Genomic DNA, 24,051 nt, shown 5'->3' with positions numbered 1-24,051 from the left:
TTAATCGTAATTGGTCGGAAAATTGTTTATTGACTACAAATCTCTCCATGCGAGAAATTTAACCAGAAGTTCACTAAATTCATACAATTCTTCAACCTGCCACCAGAGGGTGACAAAGCACTATTGAACTCCTCAACATAGAGCCTCGGCACGAAGATGCCACAAGATGGCGGCAAAGCGCAACATGATTCTCTAAAAATCACTTCAACATAATTACTCGGCACAAGAAGCCACAAAATGGCGCCAAAGCACTACATGAAGCTCTTAAACTTGCTAACATAGTTCTTTCGCACCAAAATGGCACGTAATGGCGGCAAAGCACTACTTGTAGCTCAATTCACTTCAACAAAAAGTAGTAATTCCTTAACCTGCCACAAGATGGTGCCAAAGTAATACTTTTAAATTAGAACAAGCTCTGGCCGGAGCATAAAAAAAAAATTATATAGAACAAACTATTAATTGGTACTGCTTAGTTTGAATACAGTAAAACGAAAAATTAAACACGAGTGCGGCCATTTCACAGAGAGAGAAGAGAATAGCGGTCAAATCAATGACTTGAAGTCTCTTTATCACTTTTCCTTTTAAGTACTTCCTCACTTTTGACCCTGAGGAAATTGCTGACTCGCAGTTTGAACAACAAGCTGAACATGTCACAGCGCAGCTTTTGATGAGATTTCAGCATGCCCGACAACCTGCTCCAGATCCTCGTCGCCACGTGAGAAAGTCATCAAGGTTTTTCTGTACCAATTGTTATTCTAGCAAAGGGTCAAAATCAAGTGGCAACCGACAGGTGGGCGTGTCCCTTCGAGCGTCACGGTGATGAACCCGACGTCGTGATTGAGCTGTTCCAGATACTCGCGGAAGCTCGAGACGTCAACAAAGCATCTGTGGCTTGGGGAAAGAGCTGCACCGGAGCCAAAATAAGCCCCCACATGCGAAGCAGACGGGAAGCGGGGTGAGGGAATCAAAGAAGTCACATCTGTTTGTGCAATTTGATGTCCCTCCGTTTGCGCTTTCACCAAGAGGAATGGTCTCTCTCTCACGACGAGTACTCAGGCATGACCACGTGGGCTTGTTTGACCGGACATCTTCATCGTTTAAACATGTGCGGACGAGGAACCTGTTCCCACAGAAATTTCGGGAGGATTTCAAATTTTGGGAGTAAGAAATATAGAGAGAAGAAGTGAGAAGCCAAATGGGAAAACATTTTAGGTAAGTAAAGCTGCAGATCCTTTCTTTTAAAAATCATCATTAATATTACAATGTAGTTAATTTGGAAAATAATTCCAAACTCCGCATCACTCACGCTTGGTCCAGTTAATCCTCTTTCTCCTTTTTTCCCCTCGTCGCCCTACGAGAAAACAACAAACTGTTCTGGTTATTTTTCAGAAAATTAGGATGTTGATGATTAAGACATTGACACTCACATTGACACCTTTTGGTCCCGATGTTCCCGGGTAGCCTGCATCGCCTTGAACGCCCTAAATTGTGCCGCAACACATGACGATGACGTAGCAGTTTTAGAATCAACATGATTGACATATAAACTCGACACGACTTGAGGATTTGATGCTCTAAAATGATGTGTAATTGCCAAAGAATGCCACTAGATGGAGGCAAAGAATTCATTTTGACGAAATGAAGCTCCTCAGCTCACTTCTAATTGTTTCTGTGGCACTGAGGTACCACCAGATGGTGCCAAAGTCATACAAAAAAAAAAAAAAGAAAACAGCAATTTGAAGGATTTTAGCAAAAGACGACTTGTTTAAAAAAAAATAATAATAATAAAAAAAAAAAAAAAAAGGAAATTCACCCACCTTTTCGCCAATCAGACCAGGAAGTCCTGGATTGCCAGTCTGCCCAGCCTCTCCCTATCAAAACAATGATTAAAAAAAAAAAGAAAAAAATCAGATTTCATTTCATCCTCAAAACAATTTCACACAACCAATATTTACTTTTTCGCCTTTTTCTCCAGATAGCCCGTCGAAACCGGGAATACCGCTGACTCCCTGTCGGCGCATTTAAAAAACACAAAGTCAGGACCGGTTGGCGAACCGTTTCGGATTCAGAAAGCAAAAATCCGCTGAGAGTCCCGCTTCAGGAATGCCAGACCTTCTCTCCTCTTTGTCCGGGGGCACCTGTGAGCCCTATGCTGCCTCGATCGCCCTGTTCAGATAAAGTAATCGTTATTTACGAGGGGGCGACACTCGAGCATGCAGGGTGGCGACGGCGTGATGTCACAACCTGTTAGCGCCACGAAAGAACGTTTAGTCGGTTAGGTTACGGGACACAAAAGGGTTAGAGACACACGGACAAAACTGTGACAACCATTTGATCAAGCATATTGCAAAAAAAAAAATTGGAACACACGTGCCCGCCGATCGAATCTTTAGGATTGCTCATAAAATTTTGGAGAAACATTTGTGTCTAAACTCAGTTTTGGGATGATTTATTGGAGCCTGCTGAGGATAGGATCATTTCAAAGAGGTCCTTCGGGGTATGTTCTGCAGCAATGACCATATCATAGCAAGTACCGAGATGGTTCAGGAGAAAAAGCTCTTAAAGTAATGGCTTTAAAATTACACGGTGAGTGATATATTCAAAACCAATTGAACATGTCACATGCAGTACTTCTACCAGAGGCGTATGTTTATAATTTGAACACACGTCATTTCTTTCATCCCAGATTAGGAGAAAGACCGTCTCTGCTCACAAGTGACGGGACTTAAAACAACATTGCATCGCGGGGGGAATTGCCCCTTGTGAGTGAGTCACTGAAAGGTGCAATTAGAGGCAAGGAAAAGCGGGATGAATTCACTTTCACATGCAAGTCAATGACCAAAATTGCTGCATTCTTAGACTGCAGAGCGTGCTGGTTTATGTCACAATTTTATGCTGTTGAAGCAAGAAATTGCATGCATCCAGCTATACAAGGAAACCCCCCCTATCAGAAAATTAAAAGTAAGCATGCAAAAATGTACATGATCATATATATATATATATATATATATATATAAATGTATATCAGGAGTGGGCAATTTTTTTTTTTTTTGATTGGCGGCCACAATGGGTTCTAAAATTTGACAGAGGGGCTGGACCAGTCTTTTGAAAACCTCACCTCATCATAGAAAATAAAATGCATTTAAATGAAAGTGAATAAAAGCATGACAAATATATATATATATATATATATATATATATATATATGTATATATATATATGTCTTTGAAAAAAACCCACAGTATTTATCAAATGAAAAATTTTATTTATATTATTTAATGAATTTTTTTCAAGTTCGGCGGGCCGGATTAAAACGTTTAATGGGCCGCATGTGGCCCCCGGGCCGTAGTTTGCACATGAAAATATGAACAAAAAAAATAAATAAAAAAGAATAATAAAATAAATGCAATTATATATATATATATATATATATATATAAAATATAAAGTGAGAGAACAAGACAAAGTAGTAAAGGTTTAGCAAAATGCAGTAAATGACGCGCATGCTCGTACACAAACGTCACAACGTATTAAGGTCCATGCAGCGCCATTAGCGACAGGTTTACTTACCTTCTCACCTCTATCACCTCTAACAGAGATGACTTTGCCCTGCAAATAATTAATCAACAAGGATTAATTATTATCGAGGCTGGCAGAAAGCCAGAAGAGACAGAAAGAAAAGCATGCGGCCTGAAATGACTTGTGCGTTGATTTTGAATTAATTCATTAAACTACGTTTGAGTTTTTCCATACACTTTCTCCCTTTTCTCCTCTGAGGCCTGACAGACCGGTGGCACCTCGAAGGCCGGCTTCACCCTGTAAAAGTAGTCGGCACAGTGAAACAACCCCATGAACGTGTTTAACAAACGCCAGCAAAAAAGATAGCGGTAGAAGACCTTTTCACCCTTGAGACCTGCACGGCCAGGTGCACCAGCCTCTCCCTGCGAGGAACCAAAAGCCATTAAAGAAAAGGCGTTGCGGGAATATATATCAGGAGGAAAGAACGGAAGGAAAGAAGTCGTTCACCTTGTCGCCTGCAGGGCAGGAGCAATTGGCTTGGGGGCCCCTCTGCTGCTCCACTGTTGTGGGTGTCGGAGTGGGGATGGCGATGGGAGGAGCCTCCGTCACAACTTTCTTTGGGCACTAGAATCAGATGCATTTATTTATTTATTTATTTATTTATTTATCCATTTTCTACTTGATTTCACCTCATTTGGGCTGACTTTGGGGAAGACCTGACTGGTTGCTCGACAAACTCCTTGGACAAACAATCATCCACCTATGGACAATGGCTCAAAAATTGACGTTGCAAAATTGCTGACGGACAAAAAAAAAAAAAAAAAAATTATTTTTTTAAATTTAAAAAAAATTCTGTCTCATTGGGATGATGAGGCGTGTGATGGCCAAAAATCTTCTAAAACTGGCACTGAACTGGAGTTAGGGACAGAAAATTATCTTGCCAGTCGGCCATTTTGAAACACTTCCTTCAATGTGAATTGGCAAGCCATGGCCAACGGAACGGATAAGTCCAAGCTACAATGCTTCTTCCCCAAAGTCAGCTGGGATACACTCAAGCTTACCGCAACCCGGCTATATATAAAATAAAAACGGATGAAATGATATAGAAATAGATGGCAAAAAAAAAATCCCTCCGGGACGTGCAAAAAGGTCATCCTGGGATCAGCATTCAAACTGGAGAAGCTTGGTTAGAAAATATGAGCTTGTGGTTGTCGAGGGAATTGCATGTCATGATATTATGCAATATTTCACTCCAACCCACACTAACCAGCGCATCCTCAAAAAAAAAAAAAAAAAAGTCCAATAATTGTTTTAAAATGCCCAAGAAATTTCACTGATGTGTACTCACGGGCCCATTGGGTAAATCGCAGCAGGTTTCCAGCTCGGCATGTTTGGAGTCGCAGTAAATAACCATCCTCTGGAGGTCAAACTGTGCGGTCAAAAAGACACGTGAGCGACGCTGCCGACTGTTAAGATTGATGAGACGGCAGCCACACTCACATCGATGGGCACGCTGTCGTATAATCTCTTCCCAATGACCGTCTTTCCGTGGATATCGATGTCCTCCCGGTCGCCAATGGGCAGCGTCTGGATGTGTTTACAGTCCAGGTAGAGAGACACGCTCTTGGCCTCCACGCTCAGGGCTATTTTGTGCCAGTTGCGGTCGAACAGGTTGTCCACTTCGGAGTTTCTGAACACAGCTCGGACGGCGTCTTTGGTTAAGCCCACGGCGTTGTATTCTACCGCCTTGTTCTCACCGTCGAGCCTGATGGACACCTGGCAGGAAAGATGGAGGAGTGTGTCGACGGCAAGATCATTGATGAACAATCAATTGAATGATTCTATCGATACTGTGAGCAACCTAAATATATATATTTTTTTACTTTATTAAATGTCATTGTATTTATTCCATCAGTAATTAACTTATACAATGTAAATAAACAACTGCATTAAAGTTTTCATGGAATTTAAAATTGCGACATTCTTAATTACATTATAAAATTATAAAAAATTATACAAATGATATTCCTGTTAATTAATAAATAATAAAAAATTGTTAACACCTTCAAATCTTTTAAATAAATTTTTTTAATTTAATTTAAATACGTATGTGTTGTTTATAATTCATATATTAGAGCAATGGAAAAAAGCACAAATAAATAAATAAAAATAAATAAATAAAAAGGCATTAACAAGTACATTAATTCAAACATTTTAAAATAGTAAACCAAGAAAATTAACTGAATTTAAGAGATATAATTATCACTATGTGAATTGCATTAAGGAAATTTTGTTTCATCATTTAATATATATTTTTTTCTTTGACGTGAAAACCATGTAACCACCTTTTTATTATTATTAAGATTATTAATAATAATCATTAAAGAGACTCATGTGAGAGCTTAAGCGAGCTGATCCTAACCTGAGTTGACCTCATCATTGCCAAAAAAAAATAAAAAAAATCACAGAAAAACTAAAAATAGAACCATTTATTGCATTTCGGGGTTTGCTGACCCACCTGCGGGATTCCATATTTGTCAAAAATTTGCCAGAGGTACCAATCTTCTCGTCTTGAGGTTTTCCTGAATTTGAACGTTGTCACAAAAGCGTATTCATCCGGCAGCCCCTGAGGGAACACGTCTCTATGGAAAGAAAGCACTAATCACATTGTCGGTTTTCCAAAATGCAATGGAGCCAAGTTCATTGGATCCTATTTGCGTACATTTTTTATTTCTAAACTACGTGTATGTCACAAGCAACAATAGATCCCAGACAGATTAATCAAATGCATCTACAGTATGCTAAACTTGCACGGTCAGAAGATTTTCTTTGCAGCATATCACTTGACATAGACGTGTTCGACGTTTTGGATTAAAAGGCCAACTTGTTTAAACCAAAACCCAGCAGGAATAAATCGTTTGCATTTTGAATTCATTAGCATCACAAGTACCTTATTTAAATATAAAGTGTATAAATCACAGAGAAAAAGCCTTGAGCCAAATGAGCTTTCAAAAACTTTCTTTTCTCTTTTTTTTTTTTTTTTTTACCGTCGACTAATTACGCCTCGAATTCATTTACTTTTAACATTTAGACAGTTTGGTTGCAGCCGCTTTGCATCCTTTCTGCAATTACCATTTTTAAATAAATTGAATTAGGCACGGTTCCAAGGCTCATTTCACTGCTCGGTTACGAGTATCTGCAGTAGTGGTGGGCAAACTACGGCCCGGGGGCCACATGCGGCCCGTTAGATGTTTTAATCCGGCCCGCTGAACTTTAAAAAAAATCAAATGAATAAATCTTATTAATGTTTTATTTTCTAAATATTGTGGTTTTTCAAAGACATATTTTGTTGTAATGCTTTTGTTCACTTTCATTTAAAAATTAAATGTATTTTTATTTTCTCCGATGAGGTGAGGTTACCAAAACACTCCATCCATCTCTTCCTGGTTCGGCCCCTCTGTCAAATTTTCGAACCCATTGTGGTCCGCCCATCAAAAAGTTTGCCCACCCCTGATCTACATACAGTATGTATGCGACAAATAAAGCTATTCATGTGACCCCCCCCCCTTTTTTGGATTATATTGAAGAAGTACGTATACGATGCTGAACATACACCAAGTTCTCCTTCAAATCAAAATGGCCGACTTTTTGCTCAATTGGGCTACTTACTCCGTCTGCTGTACGATCGGCATGGTGCCAAGCCGAACGTACGCACTCTGACCCTCGTCAAGTCTGGTGCCCAGAATATCTCTGACGCTGAAGTACTCCATCAGGTCGAAGCCTGCATGAGAAGCGCACATACGTCACTCCGGCATTGAGGTCACGTAAGGATTTATACGGACAGTGTCAAATATTGGCTTGTGTGATATACCGAGGGGAAAAAACAAGTCACTATCACTGGTACGCTTCCCAAATGGGAGTCTTAAAGTGCACGTGTGCGCATGTTTGGCGTTTGAAGTGGCGCCACCACAGACCATATATTCGTGCGGCGTAAAGTGAACACTCCCTTATACAATAAACAAACGCCGCAGCTATGGCGACGGCCGCGACCAGCTTGACCTGGCAGTCATTTTGGAAACGTTCACGTTAGTATACATTAATTGGAAATAAATAAGTTATTTTTGAACGAATACCTCGGAACAAAATGACAAGAGTGTTAGTGGAGGATTTCAGGGCATAGTCTAAATGGAAAAAATAAAATAAAATTAAATAAAATAAAAAAATAAAATGAAAAAATAAAATAAAATAAAAAAATAAAATGAAAAAATAAAATAAAATAAAATAGAAATTAAAAAAAATTAAAAACGAGTATCTAAGACAAATCACCTTCAAAGTAAAAATTAAACAAAGAGAGTTACACATTATTTAAAACAATTGTAAATTTGGCTAAAGTCAGTCAAATTAGCTAAATGCTAACACGTAACGGGAAAAGCTATTGACAGGCTAATGGATATCATATGAGGCGCTGTTAATAATTTGAGGAACGGCTACCTGAAAACCAACGGTGCAGCAACACAATATAGCATTACGTTTGCTGAGTCCGTCCATGTTTATGTAAAATAATAGTTGCATCATTCATTTGATGAGCGTATAATAAGTTTGTGTTCAATTTCCTCCCACTTTTGCTTGACAGCTGTTGCCCTTGGTTTGACAAAATACAAACATGATAAACGTTTCAAGCTGTTGGATTTGACCTCATTACAATTTATTTAGGCACAGATCGCCGCTCATGCATAGCCGGCTTGCCTGCTCCCGGGTCACCGGCTTGCATTGTGCACACTCGCACACCACGCCGCCTCTGTGTGGTTGCTTGGAGGCCATCGTTGCGCAGAGTTGTAATTTAGACTGGCGGTGCGTGCTGTATAATCAAGTCAGAAAGTTATTTTGGACGGCTACGAAAACGACCATTTGTGTGAGGGTTGTAATGGGGTGGGGTGAGGGGAATCTGCGGGAAATGCCGCTTGAGTTCACGGGCGGTTAGACGCGACGATGTTCATTTGATGGGAGCAGATGTTGAATATTTGCGCAGCATGTTCAGACGGCTGGATCCGACCAGACGTCCCATGGCGAATACAAATCCGGAATAAACCGCGAGTTGTCTTGGTGACCTGATAAGTCGCTGTGACGTTACGCCTTCGTCCTCCTGCTTCCCGGGGAACTCATCTAAAGTTTGTGCTAGAAAATCTGAGCGAGGTTGCTCAGATTTGAAGTGCAGGGCATTTTTTCTTACAGGGGGGTAGATTGGAATGTTGGTAAGAGCAGCAAGCAGTCATCCATCTACTTTTTATCACGCTTGTTCTATTCAGGGTAGCGAGTGACTTTGGGCTTTTGGGCAGACTGCATTGTGGACTGGTCAACCACAGGGCACAAAGACTGAGACAGACAACCATTGACATTTCAAACCAGCCCTGAGTGGGAACTGAAAAAATTTGCGCAGAAGTCAGGCAAGTGAAACACTACACAATCAATAGATAGATAGAAAGATAGAAATCCCTTTATTGTCATTGTACTCAAGTGTGCAACGAGATTAGAGGGCTCCCCTCTCCAGTGCAATACAACAATAATACAGACAAATATATAAATTAGATAAATAAAGAAGACAGTGCAATGGAATTCAGTACTGAATAGGGCATATAGAAACACATCACAATGCTGTTTTGCGAGGTTAGGGTGGTCTCGTGTGTGTGTGAGAGTTCAGTATGGAGATGGCTCTCGGAAAGAAACTGTTTCTCAGTCTATTGGTCCTTGATTTGATGCATCTGTAGCGCCTGCCAGAGGGCAACAGGTCGAACAGGTGTGAGTTTGGGTGGGTATTGTCATTGACGATGTTGAGAGCCCTTCTGAGGCACCGGGCGGTGTAGATGTCCGACAGTGGGGGGAGAGGGCAGCCAATAATCCTTTGCGCTGTTTTGACTGTCCTCTGGAGCCTCACTCTGTCCGCCTCAGTGCAGCCGCTGTACCAGGTGGAGACACAGTACGTCAGCAGGCTCTCGATGGACGAGTGGTAGAAGGCCAGCAGCAGCTTCCTGTCCAGGTTGAATTTCCTGAGGACTCTCAGGAAGTGCAGACGTTGGCGGACCTTCTTTACCACTGCTGTGGTGTTGTGACTCCAAGAAAGGTCATCGGAGATCTGTACTCCCAGGAACTTGAACGTGTGGACCCTCTCCACACACACGCCTTCGATGCAGAGGGGGGGCGGCAGCGTCTTGTTCCTCCTGAAGTCGACGACAATCTCCTTTGTTTTAGCAGAGTTAAGGTGCAGTCTGTTGTCCTTGCACCAAGTTGTCAGTCTCTTTACCTCCTCTCTGTAGGCTGTCTCGTCACCTTCCGAGATCAGACCGACCACTGTCGTGTCGTCAGCAAACTTGACGATGGTGTTGTTGCCGTGGGCCGGGCTGCAGTCGTAGGTGTAGAGGGCGTACAGGAGAGGGCTCAGCACGCATCCTTGGGGGGAACCGGTGCTCAGCATGAGGGTGGAGGACGTGTAGGGGCCGAGCAACACAGTCTGGGGTCTGTTGGTCAGAAAGTCCTTAATCCAGATGCGTGTGAGGGCAGGGAGGCCGAGAGTGTCCAGTTTGGCGACGAGGATGTCTGGGATGATCGTGTTGAATGCCGAGCTGTAGTCCACAAAGAGCATCCTTGCATAGCTCTGCTGTCGTTCCAGGTGGCCCAGCACAACATGCAGAGCAGTGTCGATGGCGTCCTCAGTGGATCTGTTAGCCCGGTATGCAAACTGGTAGGGGTCCAGAGTGGGAGGAAGGCAGTCCCTGATGTGCTGGAGAACCAGCCTCTCGAAGCACTTCATAATGACTGGTGTGAGAGCAACAGGACGGTAGTCATTCAGGTGGACGGCTGGTGACTTTTTGGGGACAGGAATAATGGTGGAAGTTTTCAAGCAGGAGGGGATGACTGCCTGAGCCAGGGAGCGGTTGAAGATCCTGCAGAAAACATGTGACAGTTGGTGGGCACATGCTCTGAGGACCTTGCCTGGTATTCCGTCGGGTCCAGTAGCTTTCCTGGGGTTGACCGCCAGGAGCGCGCGCCTCACATCGTGTTCCTCTACGATGAGTGGGGGGGAGTTGGAGCTTGAAGTGCGGGGGTGTGACGGTTGGGGCGAGTCAAAGCGAGCGAAGAAGCAGTTAAGCTCCTCTGCCAGCGATGCACTCGGGTCTACAGAGGTCGTGCTGCTGCCACGTCCGCTATTACCAGTTAGTTAAACGGTAATAACAGAAATTTTCCGCACTTGCAGTGAAAAACTGGCACATCGTGTTGGTGAATGTGGTAGATAACTCGTGCCGCATGTGGTGTATTTGATCGAGGTCCAGGCTGACAAATTCTGCACTTAAAAAAATTTGAATTATTAATATTTTAATAGCGCCACCGTGTGGGAAGGTCACACACAGATTCACTATTATCCATATCACACGCACGGCCGACTAAATCATCCGCAAGGGGAGATCTTGCAGTTTCCCTGCCAATGCTATGCCGGGATACCAGTGAGTCGATTTACGTGATGTCAAGCATAGCGAACTAGGGCGTACTGTGCTCGGACCACCCAGATTTTGATGCAAATTAGGGATGCCACTAGAATAGTGAAAGGGTGAAGACTAATTGACATGATTTCCACTGCAAAATCTAACTTGGGCACCTTTCATCCCAGAAAGTTAGCATAAGTAAAAACTGTCCATCTGTTTTTTCTCTCTGTGCAATGTACGTGGGTGGGAGATCGAGACAGGAACTCGCATCGCCCCGAAAGACTCTTGTAACGACATCCAAACTTTCTGGAGAAATGCTGTCCAAGAGTTCTGAGAAAGGTTTACTGGGAAAAAGGGGGGAACAATCTCATCGTACAGTCCAACCATCTTTTTTCAAACAGAAGTAGTGAGGACCCGTTTAGAAGTCCCACATGCACTCAAAGGGCCAATATCGAGTAATTTTTCTATTCATTGAAATGCAGGCTACGTGAGATCACTTCATGCAAAAATCACACCACCATTAATCAAATGTCGCATTTTTCAAAACAGTTCTTGTATTGGATTTGATTCGAGTCTGCAAGTGTACCTAATGAAGTGTCCGGTGAGCATAATAGTAAATTTGAGGACCTTGTGGATTTTAATACACGTAACTGCAATATTTAGGCCATTGATACCGTTTCAATCAAACTATAATAATTATTAACGTTTATAATTTCACCTTTAAGAGAACATTGTTTTTGTTTGTTCTTTGCACTTACCTGGAACTTGCTGAAGGCCGTAACTCGTGCTGTCTTGTTTGAAGCGATCAGGTTGCACCTTCATGTTCGGACATAAGACATCTGAGGAGAAAAGGACATATTAGGATGCAGATAAGGCAATTATTATTAAAAAAAAAAATAAAATAAAAAAGCAGCCTTGTTGCGAGCACAAATGACACAGTGGTGCCAACTTGTGAAAATCCTCCTCTTACTTCAACATAGTTCCTTGGTACAAAGACGCCGCAAGATATTTGCACAATCAGAGAATCAATCGGTGATTAGGTGATCTTTTCAACGAATAACAGAGGATAGGTTCCCCCAGAAAAAAAAATAATACAAAATCCATAAATTAGCAAAATTGCAAAGACCGAACCGAGAATATGCAGGGCGGTCACGAGAAATCCATCCCGCAGGTCTGACACGTGAACTCAAGAACACAAACGATTGCCCTCTGGCTGTTTGGGAAACGGGTGTTCATGTGTGGGAGCAGAAGGGTTGTTTAAGGCTGGGTGAAGATCCAAAATTTTCAAGTGGACTTCACAGAAATATCTCAAGGTATGCAGAGCTGCAGTTTGGCGCACGACATTAATTGATCGAGTGTAATTCGGCGTATACCTTCCTAATGAAATTTGACATTGTTCATCATTTCAACGATACTTTGACTCGATAATATCACAGGCCTTTATTGTTCGTGAAGTCCACGAGTCCCTTGAGAGGGCAATGCATGTGCGTCACCGTTTTTTAAGCATGCCATGACATTCGGCACGCCGGACACGAAGAACCAAGCTACTCCCTGCACTTGTGGGACTCCAAGCTATAATTTAGGGATCCGGCTGCGATTTAAAACGGTAGCGATGCAAAAAAGCTCGCTAAAATATCTAAGACGGATTTTTTTTTTTTTTTGATCAGCGGAAGCTAAATGTTGACGTGCACAACAACCAAACGTCTGTGGTGCCAAATTTTGATTAATTCAACCCTTCTTATATGTGATTATTTCGGATTGTTCAATTTGTTCAATTCGGGTGTGTTTGATTGTGTCGCATACAATTATTATTTTCTTGTTGTAACTATTGATTAGAAGTGGAAAGTAATATCAGGGCGGCTGCACTGGGCACACTTAAAACAAGGAAAGCTGTAATTTTCCAAGTGAAAATAGCCTGCACTGCTCCGGCGACTCCACCACTGATATACTTACAGGCCCACTTGTGGTCATTGAAGAGATTACGGAAAACTTACTTTTAGGGGAAAATTTTTTGCTTCCTGCTGTCATCTACATTTAAAAAAAAAAAAAAAACATGCCGCCACCCAAGGGGTCGGTTACGCAAGGTTAAAGGGCAGATGCTTCGAAATGAATAGCTGCGCTTTCAAAGAAACACGTGCTGTGACACCATCGACAAGTTACAGTGACACCGCAGAATCCGACCCTATAGAATTAAAACAAGGGCCTCATTTTCTTCCCTCGTGGGGTTATTTTAGGCAGGAATCTTCATGTGTTGGCGTGGAGCGCATCCATCATTCTCTGTGGCGTATTTATATGCAGAAAAACAGCAGGGCACCGACACATTAGGTAAGCGACATACCAGGAAGTCTATAGGGCGATTCATTGTCTGGTGCGCTTCCAAAAACTCTTTGCATCTTATACAATTCATTGACCAACAAAAGGACTAAACAATAAAGAAAATTTATGCAGCAGACAGAGAAGTATAGATTGAGCACTTGTTGCTAGGCAGAATTCATTTGAATTTCATCAATTCAAATAGAGTACAGATGGTCTAGTAAGCTTTTCTTGAGGGTGTGCACACTTGCGCAACCATATTATCCCAGTCGTTTATTTTTACTTCCCCTCTCAAGAACAGTGCAAAAAAATTCCAATTGAATTGAACATGTTGCAGGTCACATGACTAGCGGATTGGTTTTTGAAATTTCAACCGGGGTGTTAAGACTTTTGATAGTCACAGTATCTCTCTCTCTACTGATCAATTAACGACCTACGTGATGACGTGCACGTTGAGGGTGTGGCTTCCGAATATTGAAAATGCAAAGTGAGTTATGACGGACTTACTTTCACACAACCTCCTCCTGAGTCGGCCCCTGATCTTATCAATGGCGTTGAAGTCCGTCACGTGGAAGACGTGAGCGTTCTTTGGTTCGGCCGCAATCTCCTCCAGCTCCACCTTCAGGGCCTCGCCGATGCCCACCGCAAACATCCTGATGCCAGCCGCTGCGGCCGCCCTAGAAGGCTCCAGAACATAATCCTGACTTCGGCCGTCTGTGAGCAAGATCGCCACCTTCTGGATTCCCTTGGCCGCGGGCCTCGCTCCGTTTTGTTCCAAAAAGATGTTATTGGTGGTGTAGCTGATAGCATCCCCAGTCATGGTATTCCCCCCCAGGTAGCGTATGTTCCTGGCGGCTTGCTTCACCTCCTCCAAGGTTCTGTATCTCCCCAGGTGGAACTCCGTGGTGGGCCGGTCACTGTAACGAACCACGGCCACTCGGGTCTTGTCTGGGGCGACGTCAAAAGACTCCACCAGGTTGGCCACCCATTGCCTGATTTTCTCAAAATTCTCCTTGCCCACACTGGACGAGGTATCCAGGATGAACGCCAGGTCATAGTGGACATTTTTGCAACCTGACATAAGCAAAACACACATCAACGTAGTCCTTAACGAATCAGAATCTAATCTCCGAATGGTCTTACCTGCCCTCTGCGCTTCCACTCTCTCCCCAGAAAGAGCCACGGCCAGAATGACTGAAACCAGTGTGATCCTAAAGCCCAGCCGGAATTCCATCTTGGTTGCTTGTCATCCAAGTTTCTGGTCTGCGGAAACATCAACAGTTTTTAGTAGATCAGCAAAGAAACCAAAATCTAACTGCTTTTGATGGAGTCTCCTGTCCTGCGTAATGCAAATCAGCCGGTTTCCAGTTTTTCCAATCCAGTGTCCAGTTTGAATTTCTCAACGTCTGCTTTGAACTTTGGCAATGGCTCCCTCTATTCTCCGGATAATAATACCCAAGACCAAAATACACAAGCCTCCCAGAGGAAACTGGCCTCACCGAAGATTGTTGGGAAAAGGTGCCAAACTAGTTTCATTACATCCAAACACCCGCCAAAGCATGAGAAAGAAAATATGACTTTCCCGTTTTTAGACTCGCACAGAGGTGATTCTCGGTTTTCTTCGTAGCAGGTCTCCGAGGACAACCATTTTGGAATCATTACGGAAGATTATACACTTGGCGAGTCTTGTGCCTGTGTGGCAATGACACCAATGTGTCACCTTAACACAAAACCCTGTTTGGCTTTATTGTACACAAGGGGTTGTGATGCGGCGGATGCGTGACTGGTCCTAGCCATAACACCGTCTCATCACGACTGGAAAAGATGACTCAAGTCAAACGTTCTAATTACCTTACCTTTTTTTTCTGCATTTATTCTACTATTTTAAATATTTATAGTCCAACCAATGAATTGTCTCAAGTGTGTTCACTTCCCAAGGCCCAAACACAGCTCTATCATTTGTCCGGGAATATTTTCAATCATTCAGATCTTTTCATTCTCCGGGTATTGAATCGATCGGAACTGGGTCGTTCTGGTTTTCTTAAAACAATCATTTCAGTAATCTCACAATTAATTGTTTAACCTCTTATGTCTCTTTTTGAACTTTGGCCTCAGAGCGTTCCACTCAAATGTAAACAACAAACATGGCCGACAACCTCGATAAGCGCCATAGTCAGTATGCTAACAGCTAGCGTGTAATATGCTAACAACGAGCGTGATTTTGTTGTAGTCGCATTGGAAAACGTTGCAGTTTTTGGGAACTGGAGCATTGTTTGAATGTTAAAAGTGGACCTTGTGTGATTAGGCGGTTGATACGAGCCAACAATCAAATCTTTATCGGGAGACTTTAGCAAAACAAATGATTCCAATGCTCTCCGTATTGTTCAAATTGACCACTTTCTAGTCCAGTCAGTATTGTATTTGGTTTTTATGCGTTTTGTTTTCCAACGAATTAGCATCTAGCTGCTAAGCTAATCTCCAAATGCTACAATAACAATTCTGCGGCTAAAATCACCGGGAACAAACAAACTCAAATGAAGCCTTTTTGACATTTACAATAATATGTTTGACTCGCTTAAAATCATTGCTTGTCTGAAACTAAATAGAGGACTTTGAGGGGATAATTTACAAGTACGAGGTTGAAGACATCTGACAAATTGGAGGTGGAGTGCATGTTGGAGGGCCACCAACTAAACAAGTCGCTTGTGCAACACAATATTTACTGGACGTAAATGACCGTCTTATCTGATGGTCCATTAGGCGATTTTGGCCTCTTGGTTTCTACTGGCGCTATTCAGTGTGTTGGGCGACTAATTACCACCAATTTGTCTGGGAACGCCGGCTCGAGTAAATTGGTGTAATTCTCCAAAGTTTCCCCTCAAGTCTTGCATGGTCTCGGTTGTCTTCCTTGGGAGCAACCGAGCGATATTTTAAAGCTGTTTTGTCTCTGTCAACAAGCGCCTGTTGCTGTGTTTTAGGATGCCTGCCGCCCCCCCCCCCTTCCTCTATAACTCCGTCAATGGTTGACTTGGGAATTCAAGAGAAGATGCATATAACAGAAGCATCATGCGAGACCAGAACATATTTTTTTTCATCTTTGTAACCCAACAGAAACGAGAAGGGAAGTACTGTAAACATTTTTAAGACACTTGATTTGTTTTGTACAAAAAACGGTTAAAAAGGTGACTTGTTCTTACCTGCCTTGTTAATCAGCTCCACTGGAGGCGCGAGCGCGACCCCTTGCCTGCAGGCCCGTGCCGCCCCGTATCAGCAGCCCCGCAGCATCTTCATTCAAATTGAACTCAAGTGGGCGGAAAATGTGGTGGAATAATCCCGGGTGAAAATCCAGTGTGCAGTTGAAAATGTGAGATGGGTTGAAAGAACCTTGAGGATGGCTGCGCGCAGTGGGCGGGAACAGTGAAGTGGTGGTGGGAGGGGTGTTGGGTTTCATGGTGCTGGTGGTGGAGGGGGGGTGGGGGAGTAAAAACGAGGTGGCTTCTATAGCATATGTTTCACTCACACATAAAAAGCAGAGCCAATTATAGACGCAACTTTCAGGATATTTTGGTCCCCCACCCCTCTTACATTTTACCCCTTCCTTTCAAGCTGAACAGCCTCTCTTACTTTTTTTTTTTTTTTTAAACCATCCTGCCACCACAAGTGTCCACATTGCCACGGTGGAGCCGCCCTTTTCGGGGCTGCTCCTGCTGGGCCAGGCCGCACGCTTCTGGAGCAGGCCTGTGTTTAAATTGGCCAAATGATTACAGAACAGCATTACATGCGACGTGCCGTAAAGATTTCGGAACTTCTGTGATCCTATTACGGAAATTCAGTGTGCCTCTGACAGGGTGACATGCGTCGGACCGCAACATCTGTCGCTTTTTACTGTTATTTTTAAGCGGCATTTTTTCTTTTTATTACATTTACATCTTTGGAATTTTTCAACACTGGGCACATTTCAACAAAAACTAGTCACACCTTTGGGCCATTTAGGGACTTTTACACAAACCAAGTCTCAGTGGGAAAACTTTTTGATTGGCGGGTCACAATGCATTCTAAAATTTGACAGAGGGGGCCGGACCAGGAGCAGATGCATGGAGTGTTTTGGTCACCTCACCTCATCGGAGAAAAAAATACATTTAATTTGAAATGAAAGTGAACAAAAGCATGACAACGATATCAATGTCTTTTAAAAACCAGAGTATTTTCAAAATAAAACATGAACAAGGTTTATTCATTTAACTTTTTTCAAGTTCGACGGGCCGGATTAAAACGTTTAACCGGCCGCATGCGGCCCCCGGGCCGCAGTTTGCCCACGCCTGTGTTAGTGGGATGTGCAAACATTTAATCTGAGCTGGGCAGTCCGTCCGGGGGTGGAAAGGTCCGGTCCTGGAGCGGGGGGGGGGGGGGGGTGACTGGTGAACGGTGAACAATTTTTTCAAATAAGGACAAAGGGTTGAGGACGGAAGGGTACTCAGATCGCATCCGGGAAAGACCGGCAAAAAGGGTCAAGTGCCCAGCTCTGCTTTTATTCCTCACACAGACGGGGTCAAGCCATGAATCCAACCCAGAACCTTTATGGTGCTTATCATGTTATTTTTCGTACCATCCCTCAAAGTAAACGAGTACGAAAAGAAAGTCTTCAGCCACTGACTTCATTGTTGTCGCTTCACAAGAGAGTAATTCCTGCAATAAAATCTTATTTCGGTGATTATTTGGCAAAGATGACATCAGAATACTTGCTCTTTATAGAAATTGATTTTGCTCTGATTTAACTTGATAACAAACATCCGTTAATGTTGATGATGAAAACTGTAACATTCACATTTAATGTGCCAAAAAAAAAGGACAACTTGCACACCTCACCTTCCGGGATGTTTTTTTTTTTTTATGGAAGGTGAAGCGTCGTCTCTTGGGTGCGGCCATCTCCGGAAATGGGAGTTAGCTCGGTGGTCGCACTTTTGAATGAGGAAAAGCGCAGGGTGGAACTAAAGTTATCAAATCCAGGTCCAGAAAGTAAAAACTCTGCCGCAGTTGGACTTCAGTCACAAGTGCTTCTTCTGTCACAGGTGTTTCCACTCAAGAGGTACCTGTGGCGAAAGCCAAACTCTGGCAGTGTTTTGACTTTCTGGACCTGGATTTGACACCTCTGAGTATAACAATGAACATCCTTCTTATTTGTCAACTGCGGAACGAAACCTTGAGCAAAACCAGTTTCAGATGAAAACTTACACTTGTTTTCCCGTACACCTACCGCCAATTTAAAGTCTTTAATTAACACCCAACATGCGTCTTTTTTTTTTTTTTTTTCGGAATGTGGGAGGAAGCCGGGGAGAGAACGTTCAAACTCAGGCACAGGAAAGCCCAATTTGAGATCTCAAACCCAGAACCTTTGATGTGCTAACCACATGTTCCAGCATGTTTCCTTTCATTTGACTAGATTTTGTGAAATGAACTCAAAGCTTAAGAGTACATCAAACACATTTTGAGAATGACGTCATGCGGAAAACCAATATAATCCAGTTTATTTGTCCGGCAAATAAGAATGGACATAACTTCTAAAGTTCTTGACCTCATCTGGTTTGCGGATGAGCCGGACAGAAGCGGGATACACCCTCAACTGGTCATTTGCCAATTACAGAGCGCGGACTGTATAAACAACCACTCAAACAAATTTTGACACCGACGAATAATTACAGTCGTACAGTCGCATGGGGAAAACCCACACAAGCATGGGTAGAACTCCTCACGGGAGGACCTGAGCCGAGATTTAAACCCTGGACCGTTTGGGTGGCGCTGACGTGGCACTAAAACGCTCATCGTGTCAACATTTGAATGTGACAGACAACAAATAACAGAGTCACTCGATTTCCGGCACCTTTGTCGCCAAGGAAAGTGAGAGCGGATGTTGAGAGAGGCTCGGTGCGAAGAAGAAGGGACGTGGGATGATGATGATGATGATGATGACGATTCCGGGGAGATGCGTGTGATGAGCGATGCTTTCGGTTCTGGAGGAGCGTCTGGTGCCGGCGCCGAGAGCACTGAACAGGTTCCCATGATGCACCGGTGGAGGAGAGAAGGCCATCTGTCATGTGACTGACCGGCCAGATTTCATCCTACCACATCTACAAAGTGGATCTTCTCTCCACATGGGATTTTTTTGATGAAGAAAATAGTTTTTTTTTTTTTTTTTGGGGGGGGGTGGTTGCCGGAGGCCACCTCTCTTTGCATATCACAGCAGCTAATATAATAATACGCCATCTAGTGGCCACTTGGTGCCAAGGAATTAAGTTTAACGTAGGCGAGGAGCTTCATTTAGTCAGGCAATAGCACAAATGGGCGTGGCTTCTGAGCTCAGTCCCTATCCTGCGTAAATAGCGGTGTGAACATTTTTGAAGCTTGCTAATTGCATGTGTTCTAAGAAAATCTTGCCAGCTCAAATGTTCTTGGTATTTTTTTATTTATTTATTTTTTAATGTCCAGTATTTGCAGTGCGGGTCGAGTTTCAGATGGTGGCCTTTCTTTTTTTTAGTATCCAGTGAGAGAAATTCCATGAGTTTGTCCCTCAATGAAAGCCTCGTGGTGGTACTTCCCGACTCTTCCGTCCCCCCAGCAGGCTTTTCTGTGCATTACCCAGCATGCATCTGGCCCCTCGAACCTCCAGCTTGCCTTCCTCCGCCGCGTCGGCCTGGTCCTCTTCCAGGTGCTGCTCTCTCCTCAGCCTGACTCGCCTCCCGCTCCCGCCGTCCGGCTGCTGGGTCTTGCCGCAAAGTGAGCACCGCGAGTTGGCAGGAGGCGCCGGTTTGCTGCTTAAATGAGCTCTGGTGCCTCGGCACTGAAACTCCTCCAGGCGTTCGCTCAAGCTCGCCTCCACGGCCTCCAATCTTGTCAGCTGAGGCCTTGAAGGTCTCGTTTGCGGGGGGTTAGGGGGGCACGTCGAGGCGGCTTTGAGCGCTTCACCTTTTAGCGTCCGTGTCATGGAAGCGGGCGCTTGAGCTTCGCGCTGGAAACTTTGCAATTTTTGCCTGTGGCTCTTCACCACTTGATCAGACAGAGGCGCCAACTTCCGGGGCCGACTTGTTGGTCTTCTGCCGAACTCGCTCGGGTACTCGGGTCCGGGCAATTTCGGCACCGAGAGCAACAGCGGCGAGGGCGCCGTAAACTGACCCGCCGCCTCCTCTCCATGTGTCGCTGACAAATGGCGGCCAGGTGTTTTTGAATGGCGGCCATATTTAGCCGCCAGCCGAAGGTTTTGACCGTTCAGATGCAATGTGGTATTTTTAACTTGGACCGTCGACATTTTTTCCGGTCTGGGAATTTCCTGAACAAAACAAACATCGCACGTCAGTTGCAACACACACATCAATGACATTCGCACTAATTTATTTTTATTGATTTATTTTTTCCTTTTACCGGTTCTTATTTACTTGTATTTAATTTTACATGTTTCTTTTAACTTGCTGAGTAATTTACTTTCACTTTCTTAATTATTTTGACTGTCTTTCAGGTTTAATTCAGAATTTATTCTTGAGGGACACTATTGCCATAACATTCAGGAATTTAAAATAAATAAATAAATCATAATAATAATCAAGTAATCCAAGCTTTATGTGATTTTCCCACTATTTACATTCAACACTCTCAAGGGAAAAGAAAAAAAAAAAAAAAGAAATTACTCCACGGACGGGAACAATAGGAAATATGTTGAAGAATAAATGGATAAATTAAAAAAAAGATGACACAAGATCGAATGTTAAATTGAATTGTTCTATAAGTAGTTGTAAAAAAAAAATACAAAAATAACATTTTACAAAAAGCATCTTTGATCACTTAGCACACGTAAAATCGTTTTGCAACACCTCATCATAGATGATGGATGTCAACAGATCACAAGTATTATTACCATTTATCTATTGTCTATTACATGGGTATAAACAGCGATAAACGATTTTAAAGACATACTGGCAGTTCTTGAAGATAGTAAACAACAAACTCACCGGTGTCTCTCCCTTGATCTTTTCTTGAGTCATGTCCTGTTTGTGGAAAACCGAGAATGCCCAAACCAATTATGTCGCTTCGGCTCGAATAGATTAAAGCAGCCTTAATGGGATTACAGAGATTACGCTCACTAAGAAGTCAAAGTGGCTTCTAAACAAAGCCAAGTAAAGAAATGCCAAATCAACATTTCACTGCCTTTTTCTTTTGTCATCATTTTCAGCGCATTAATTAAAATGAATTTATTTTCAACAATGGAACATTCTGACACAGTTGAAATGTTACGAGTGTTGTTTTTTCTTCGTCTTGCCACTAGATGGTGCCAAAGACCACAAATGTGAGGGAGTAGGACGACGCTTCAAAAATATATATTTTTTTTAATCCTAAAATGATCTGAAGGACTCTAAGTAGAAAAAGATTTTTCATTTTATGAGGGTACAATGTTATTATTAATAAAAAAAAATAAGTGATATATAGGGGGGATAATATGTCATTATTATAAATACTAATAAATCCTCATTGGAAAAATATTGAAAAGAAAAAAGAAAGTATATAATAGAATCATCTATATTCATGTATATTTCATCAAACTATTTCAGGAGGTTCTAATTTAGAAATTTGCCTTTCTTTCCTAAAGTGCCTCAAGTGTTACAGGCAATATTACATTTGATGAAATGCATTGATTAGATTCTCTCCTGTTTCATTCCTTCTGGGATCTCCTTCTCATCAAAGTGTGATAATGAACAAGATTCACCAGGCTGGCAGCAACGTGCAACTCCATAAATGAAAGAAATTCATACAAGTTGCTGTTTGGACCGAGCGCTGCCTGCAGGAAAGCGTTTTTACACGCAACCATGACATTGCAGGTCGCTGGTTTTAATTTTAGCTCCATTACTCCCACATTTATTGAATTTGGAAGTCTGACTGTCGCTTGTTTTCCACAGTGGATGAGCCGGTGGCAGACAAGCGGTGGAGCTTCACGACAAGTCATGAATATTTCACCAACACCCTCTTCTACTGCTTATAAACAAATAATGGCGAAAGAAAATCAGGTGTTATGCTAGCACCTGCTTATTACAGAGCTCCATCATTGTTCCAACGCAACTTGGCGCCACTTATGTGGTCGTATTGTTCGCCAAATTACAGCTCCAGGGTCCCCCTTACGCCCCTTTGCTTGTGTTCTTATTGTGTGGCCCTGACGTTTGCGTGCCGCGCGCTGCAATTACGTCAGCTTAAGCCAGCGCTCATTTCACCACCTACTGAACTACAGCTGTGCGGAGCCACCAGAAGGAAAAAAAAAAAGCTGCCCTTTTGTTTCGAACGATTAATGAAATTGTTTCTCTAGTATCTTGTTGCCTGTTCACGAAAGAATCGATCGCCTGCTGATTTACGGGGTCTCCGCCTGGTACGGCAGCTGCACCGAGGCAGACAAAGTGAGGCATCAGAGGAAAGCTCGATGAACCGAAATGAAAACGGCGAGTCTCCAGTGTCGCAGCCGTGACAGAAGACGACAAAAGGCTTTCAAAAGCTCAGCATTTGTTGGTTTTATTATTAAAGTGTGCTATGGCTTCACCCAGCTGTGCCACGTCACCCAGTGAGTCACCCGCACCGAATCATGCACACACCTTTTTAAAAGAACAAAAAAATATATATATTTTTTCAAATAAACAACGTCGAAGGTTGGTTTACCTTCAGCTTTCTCTTCTGCCACTGTTGACTCGAGACGTGACTGTTGTAACCGCATACAAGACTCCTGTTATAGGGAATACGGTACACTTGATTTGTTCAATCACAGAGAGGACGCAACACAAAGAGCGCTTATGGAACGTATCAAAGGCGTTCCTAACAGAGGAATGGACAACGCCGCCACATGCAAACCAAGACGATTTTTTCTCAGCTTTGCAATGTTTAGGGTGGAAACACAACCAGCCTTATGCCAGCGACGGTGTGTGAGCGTGTGAGTGTGTGCACGCCATCTGTCGAGGGCCATAAGTGTAGCATGTGGCACGGGGCGGCAGCAGGCGAATCAGAGTCATATGTACGCATGTGGTGGATGGGGAGTGGGCCGGGGCGGGGGGTTTGAAAATTCATCCGACATTTAGGTCACCATGAACAAATAATTTTTTTCCTTGTAAACTTCCCACACAGTTTGGAAATTTCCATTTTGGATCCATTGACCTTGGTATAAAAAGGAATATAATGGTCAAACTGGGAAAAAAAGATCAAATTATTTTTAAAAAAAATGAGGAACGGAAAAATGATTTGACGGTGCCTTTAACCAACAATGTTTTGAACAATGCATTTTTGCCGATCGCCGTAATCGTGAACAAAAAACTTCCGAGCTTTGCGGTTTGTCTGCAGAGAACGGCCACGAGATGTTACGAAATTAATCTGACTATTTTAAAATCAGTCCCGATTTTAACGGGATTTTACTGTAATCAGTTAAAAGTGTGGAAATATGCCCAAGGCACGTCTATACGCACGTGTAAAAAAATAAATAAATAAATAATACACATGCCTCCTTATTTTTTCTGGATTTATTCCAAAGCTTGATACAAACATATAAGCCGGTCGTGTTCCCAGAACGAAACAATCTTTATCTCACACATCGTTGCCTTGCCTGCGTACATTTCCTCTCACCCAAGTAGAACGACGGTGTCGCTCTTTTCCCATTCGAGGAGCCAAGGCAAGATGGACACGGATTTTTTTATTTTTTTTTTAACTAATAAATACGGTTTTCCATCGGCTAT

The 24,051-nt window shown here is 42.9% G+C and overlaps 2 protein-coding genes and 1 long non-coding RNA gene across 4 annotated transcripts in view; 1 reads left to right on the top strand and 2 right to left on the bottom strand.

Moving 5' to 3' along the window:
* The window catches only part of col22a1 (collagen, type XXII, alpha 1), a 31,460-nt gene extending 14,798 nt beyond the window's left edge, over nt 1-16,662 (bottom strand). Inside the window, exons 1-17 of one of the 2 annotated variants that reach the window (XM_088319467.1) lie at nt 16,504-16,662; nt 14,450-14,569; nt 13,814-14,380; nt 11,752-11,832; nt 7,188-7,299; nt 6,037-6,160; nt 5,019-5,294; nt 4,867-4,947; nt 4,026-4,142; nt 3,896-3,940; nt 3,753-3,815; nt 3,570-3,608; nt 2,113-2,166; nt 1,956-2,009; nt 1,818-1,871; nt 1,428-1,481; nt 1,307-1,351 (exon numbers count right to left, since the gene is read on the bottom strand). In XM_088319467.1, the coding sequence (XP_088175593.1) occupies nt 1,307-1,351; nt 1,428-1,481; nt 1,818-1,871; nt 1,956-2,009; nt 2,113-2,166; nt 3,570-3,608; nt 3,753-3,815; nt 3,896-3,940; nt 4,026-4,142; nt 4,867-4,947; nt 5,019-5,294; nt 6,037-6,160; nt 7,188-7,299; nt 11,752-11,832; nt 13,814-14,380; nt 14,450-14,540 (1,857 nt within the window). In that variant the 5' untranslated portion in view covers nt 14,541-14,569; nt 16,504-16,662. The remainder of the gene's footprint in view (nt 1-1,306; nt 1,352-1,427; nt 1,482-1,817; nt 1,872-1,955; nt 2,010-2,112; nt 2,167-3,569; nt 3,609-3,752; nt 3,816-3,895; nt 3,941-4,025; nt 4,143-4,866; nt 4,948-5,018; nt 5,295-6,036; nt 6,161-7,187; nt 7,300-11,751; nt 11,833-13,813; nt 14,381-14,449; nt 14,570-16,503) is intronic. The other variant, XR_015847015.1, reaches the window with a different exon arrangement.
* LOC148321459 (uncharacterized) lies at nt 935-22,302 on the top strand. The gene is made up of 3 exons (XR_015847016.1): nt 935-1,212; nt 22,034-22,167; nt 22,246-22,302. It is a non-coding gene; the product is annotated as an uncharacterized LOC148321459 (long non-coding RNA).
* On the bottom strand, nt 19,474-21,340 carry LOC148321460 (uncharacterized). The gene is made up of 2 exons (XM_088319535.1): nt 21,304-21,340; nt 19,474-20,627 (listed from the first exon to the last, which is right to left on the bottom strand). Exons 1-2 carry the CDS (start codon nt 21,334-21,336, stop codon nt 19,872-19,874), a joined length of 789 nt encoding a protein of 262 aa, XP_088175661.1. The 5' UTR covers nt 21,337-21,340; the 3' UTR covers nt 19,474-19,871.
* Nucleotides 22,303-24,051: the final 1,749 nt, after the last annotated feature.

This window comes from Idiotropiscis lumnitzeri, chromosome 16 (genome assembly GCF_059441095.1).
Source record: "Idiotropiscis lumnitzeri isolate Australia: NSW breed Sydney's pygmy pipehorse chromosome 16, RoL_Ilum_1.0, whole genome shotgun sequence".
Taxonomy (NCBI): domain Eukaryota; kingdom Metazoa; phylum Chordata; class Actinopteri; order Syngnathiformes; family Syngnathidae; genus Idiotropiscis; species Idiotropiscis lumnitzeri.
Note: the sequence above shows the minus strand (reverse complement) of the source record. Positions and strands in the feature narration are given on the sequence as shown.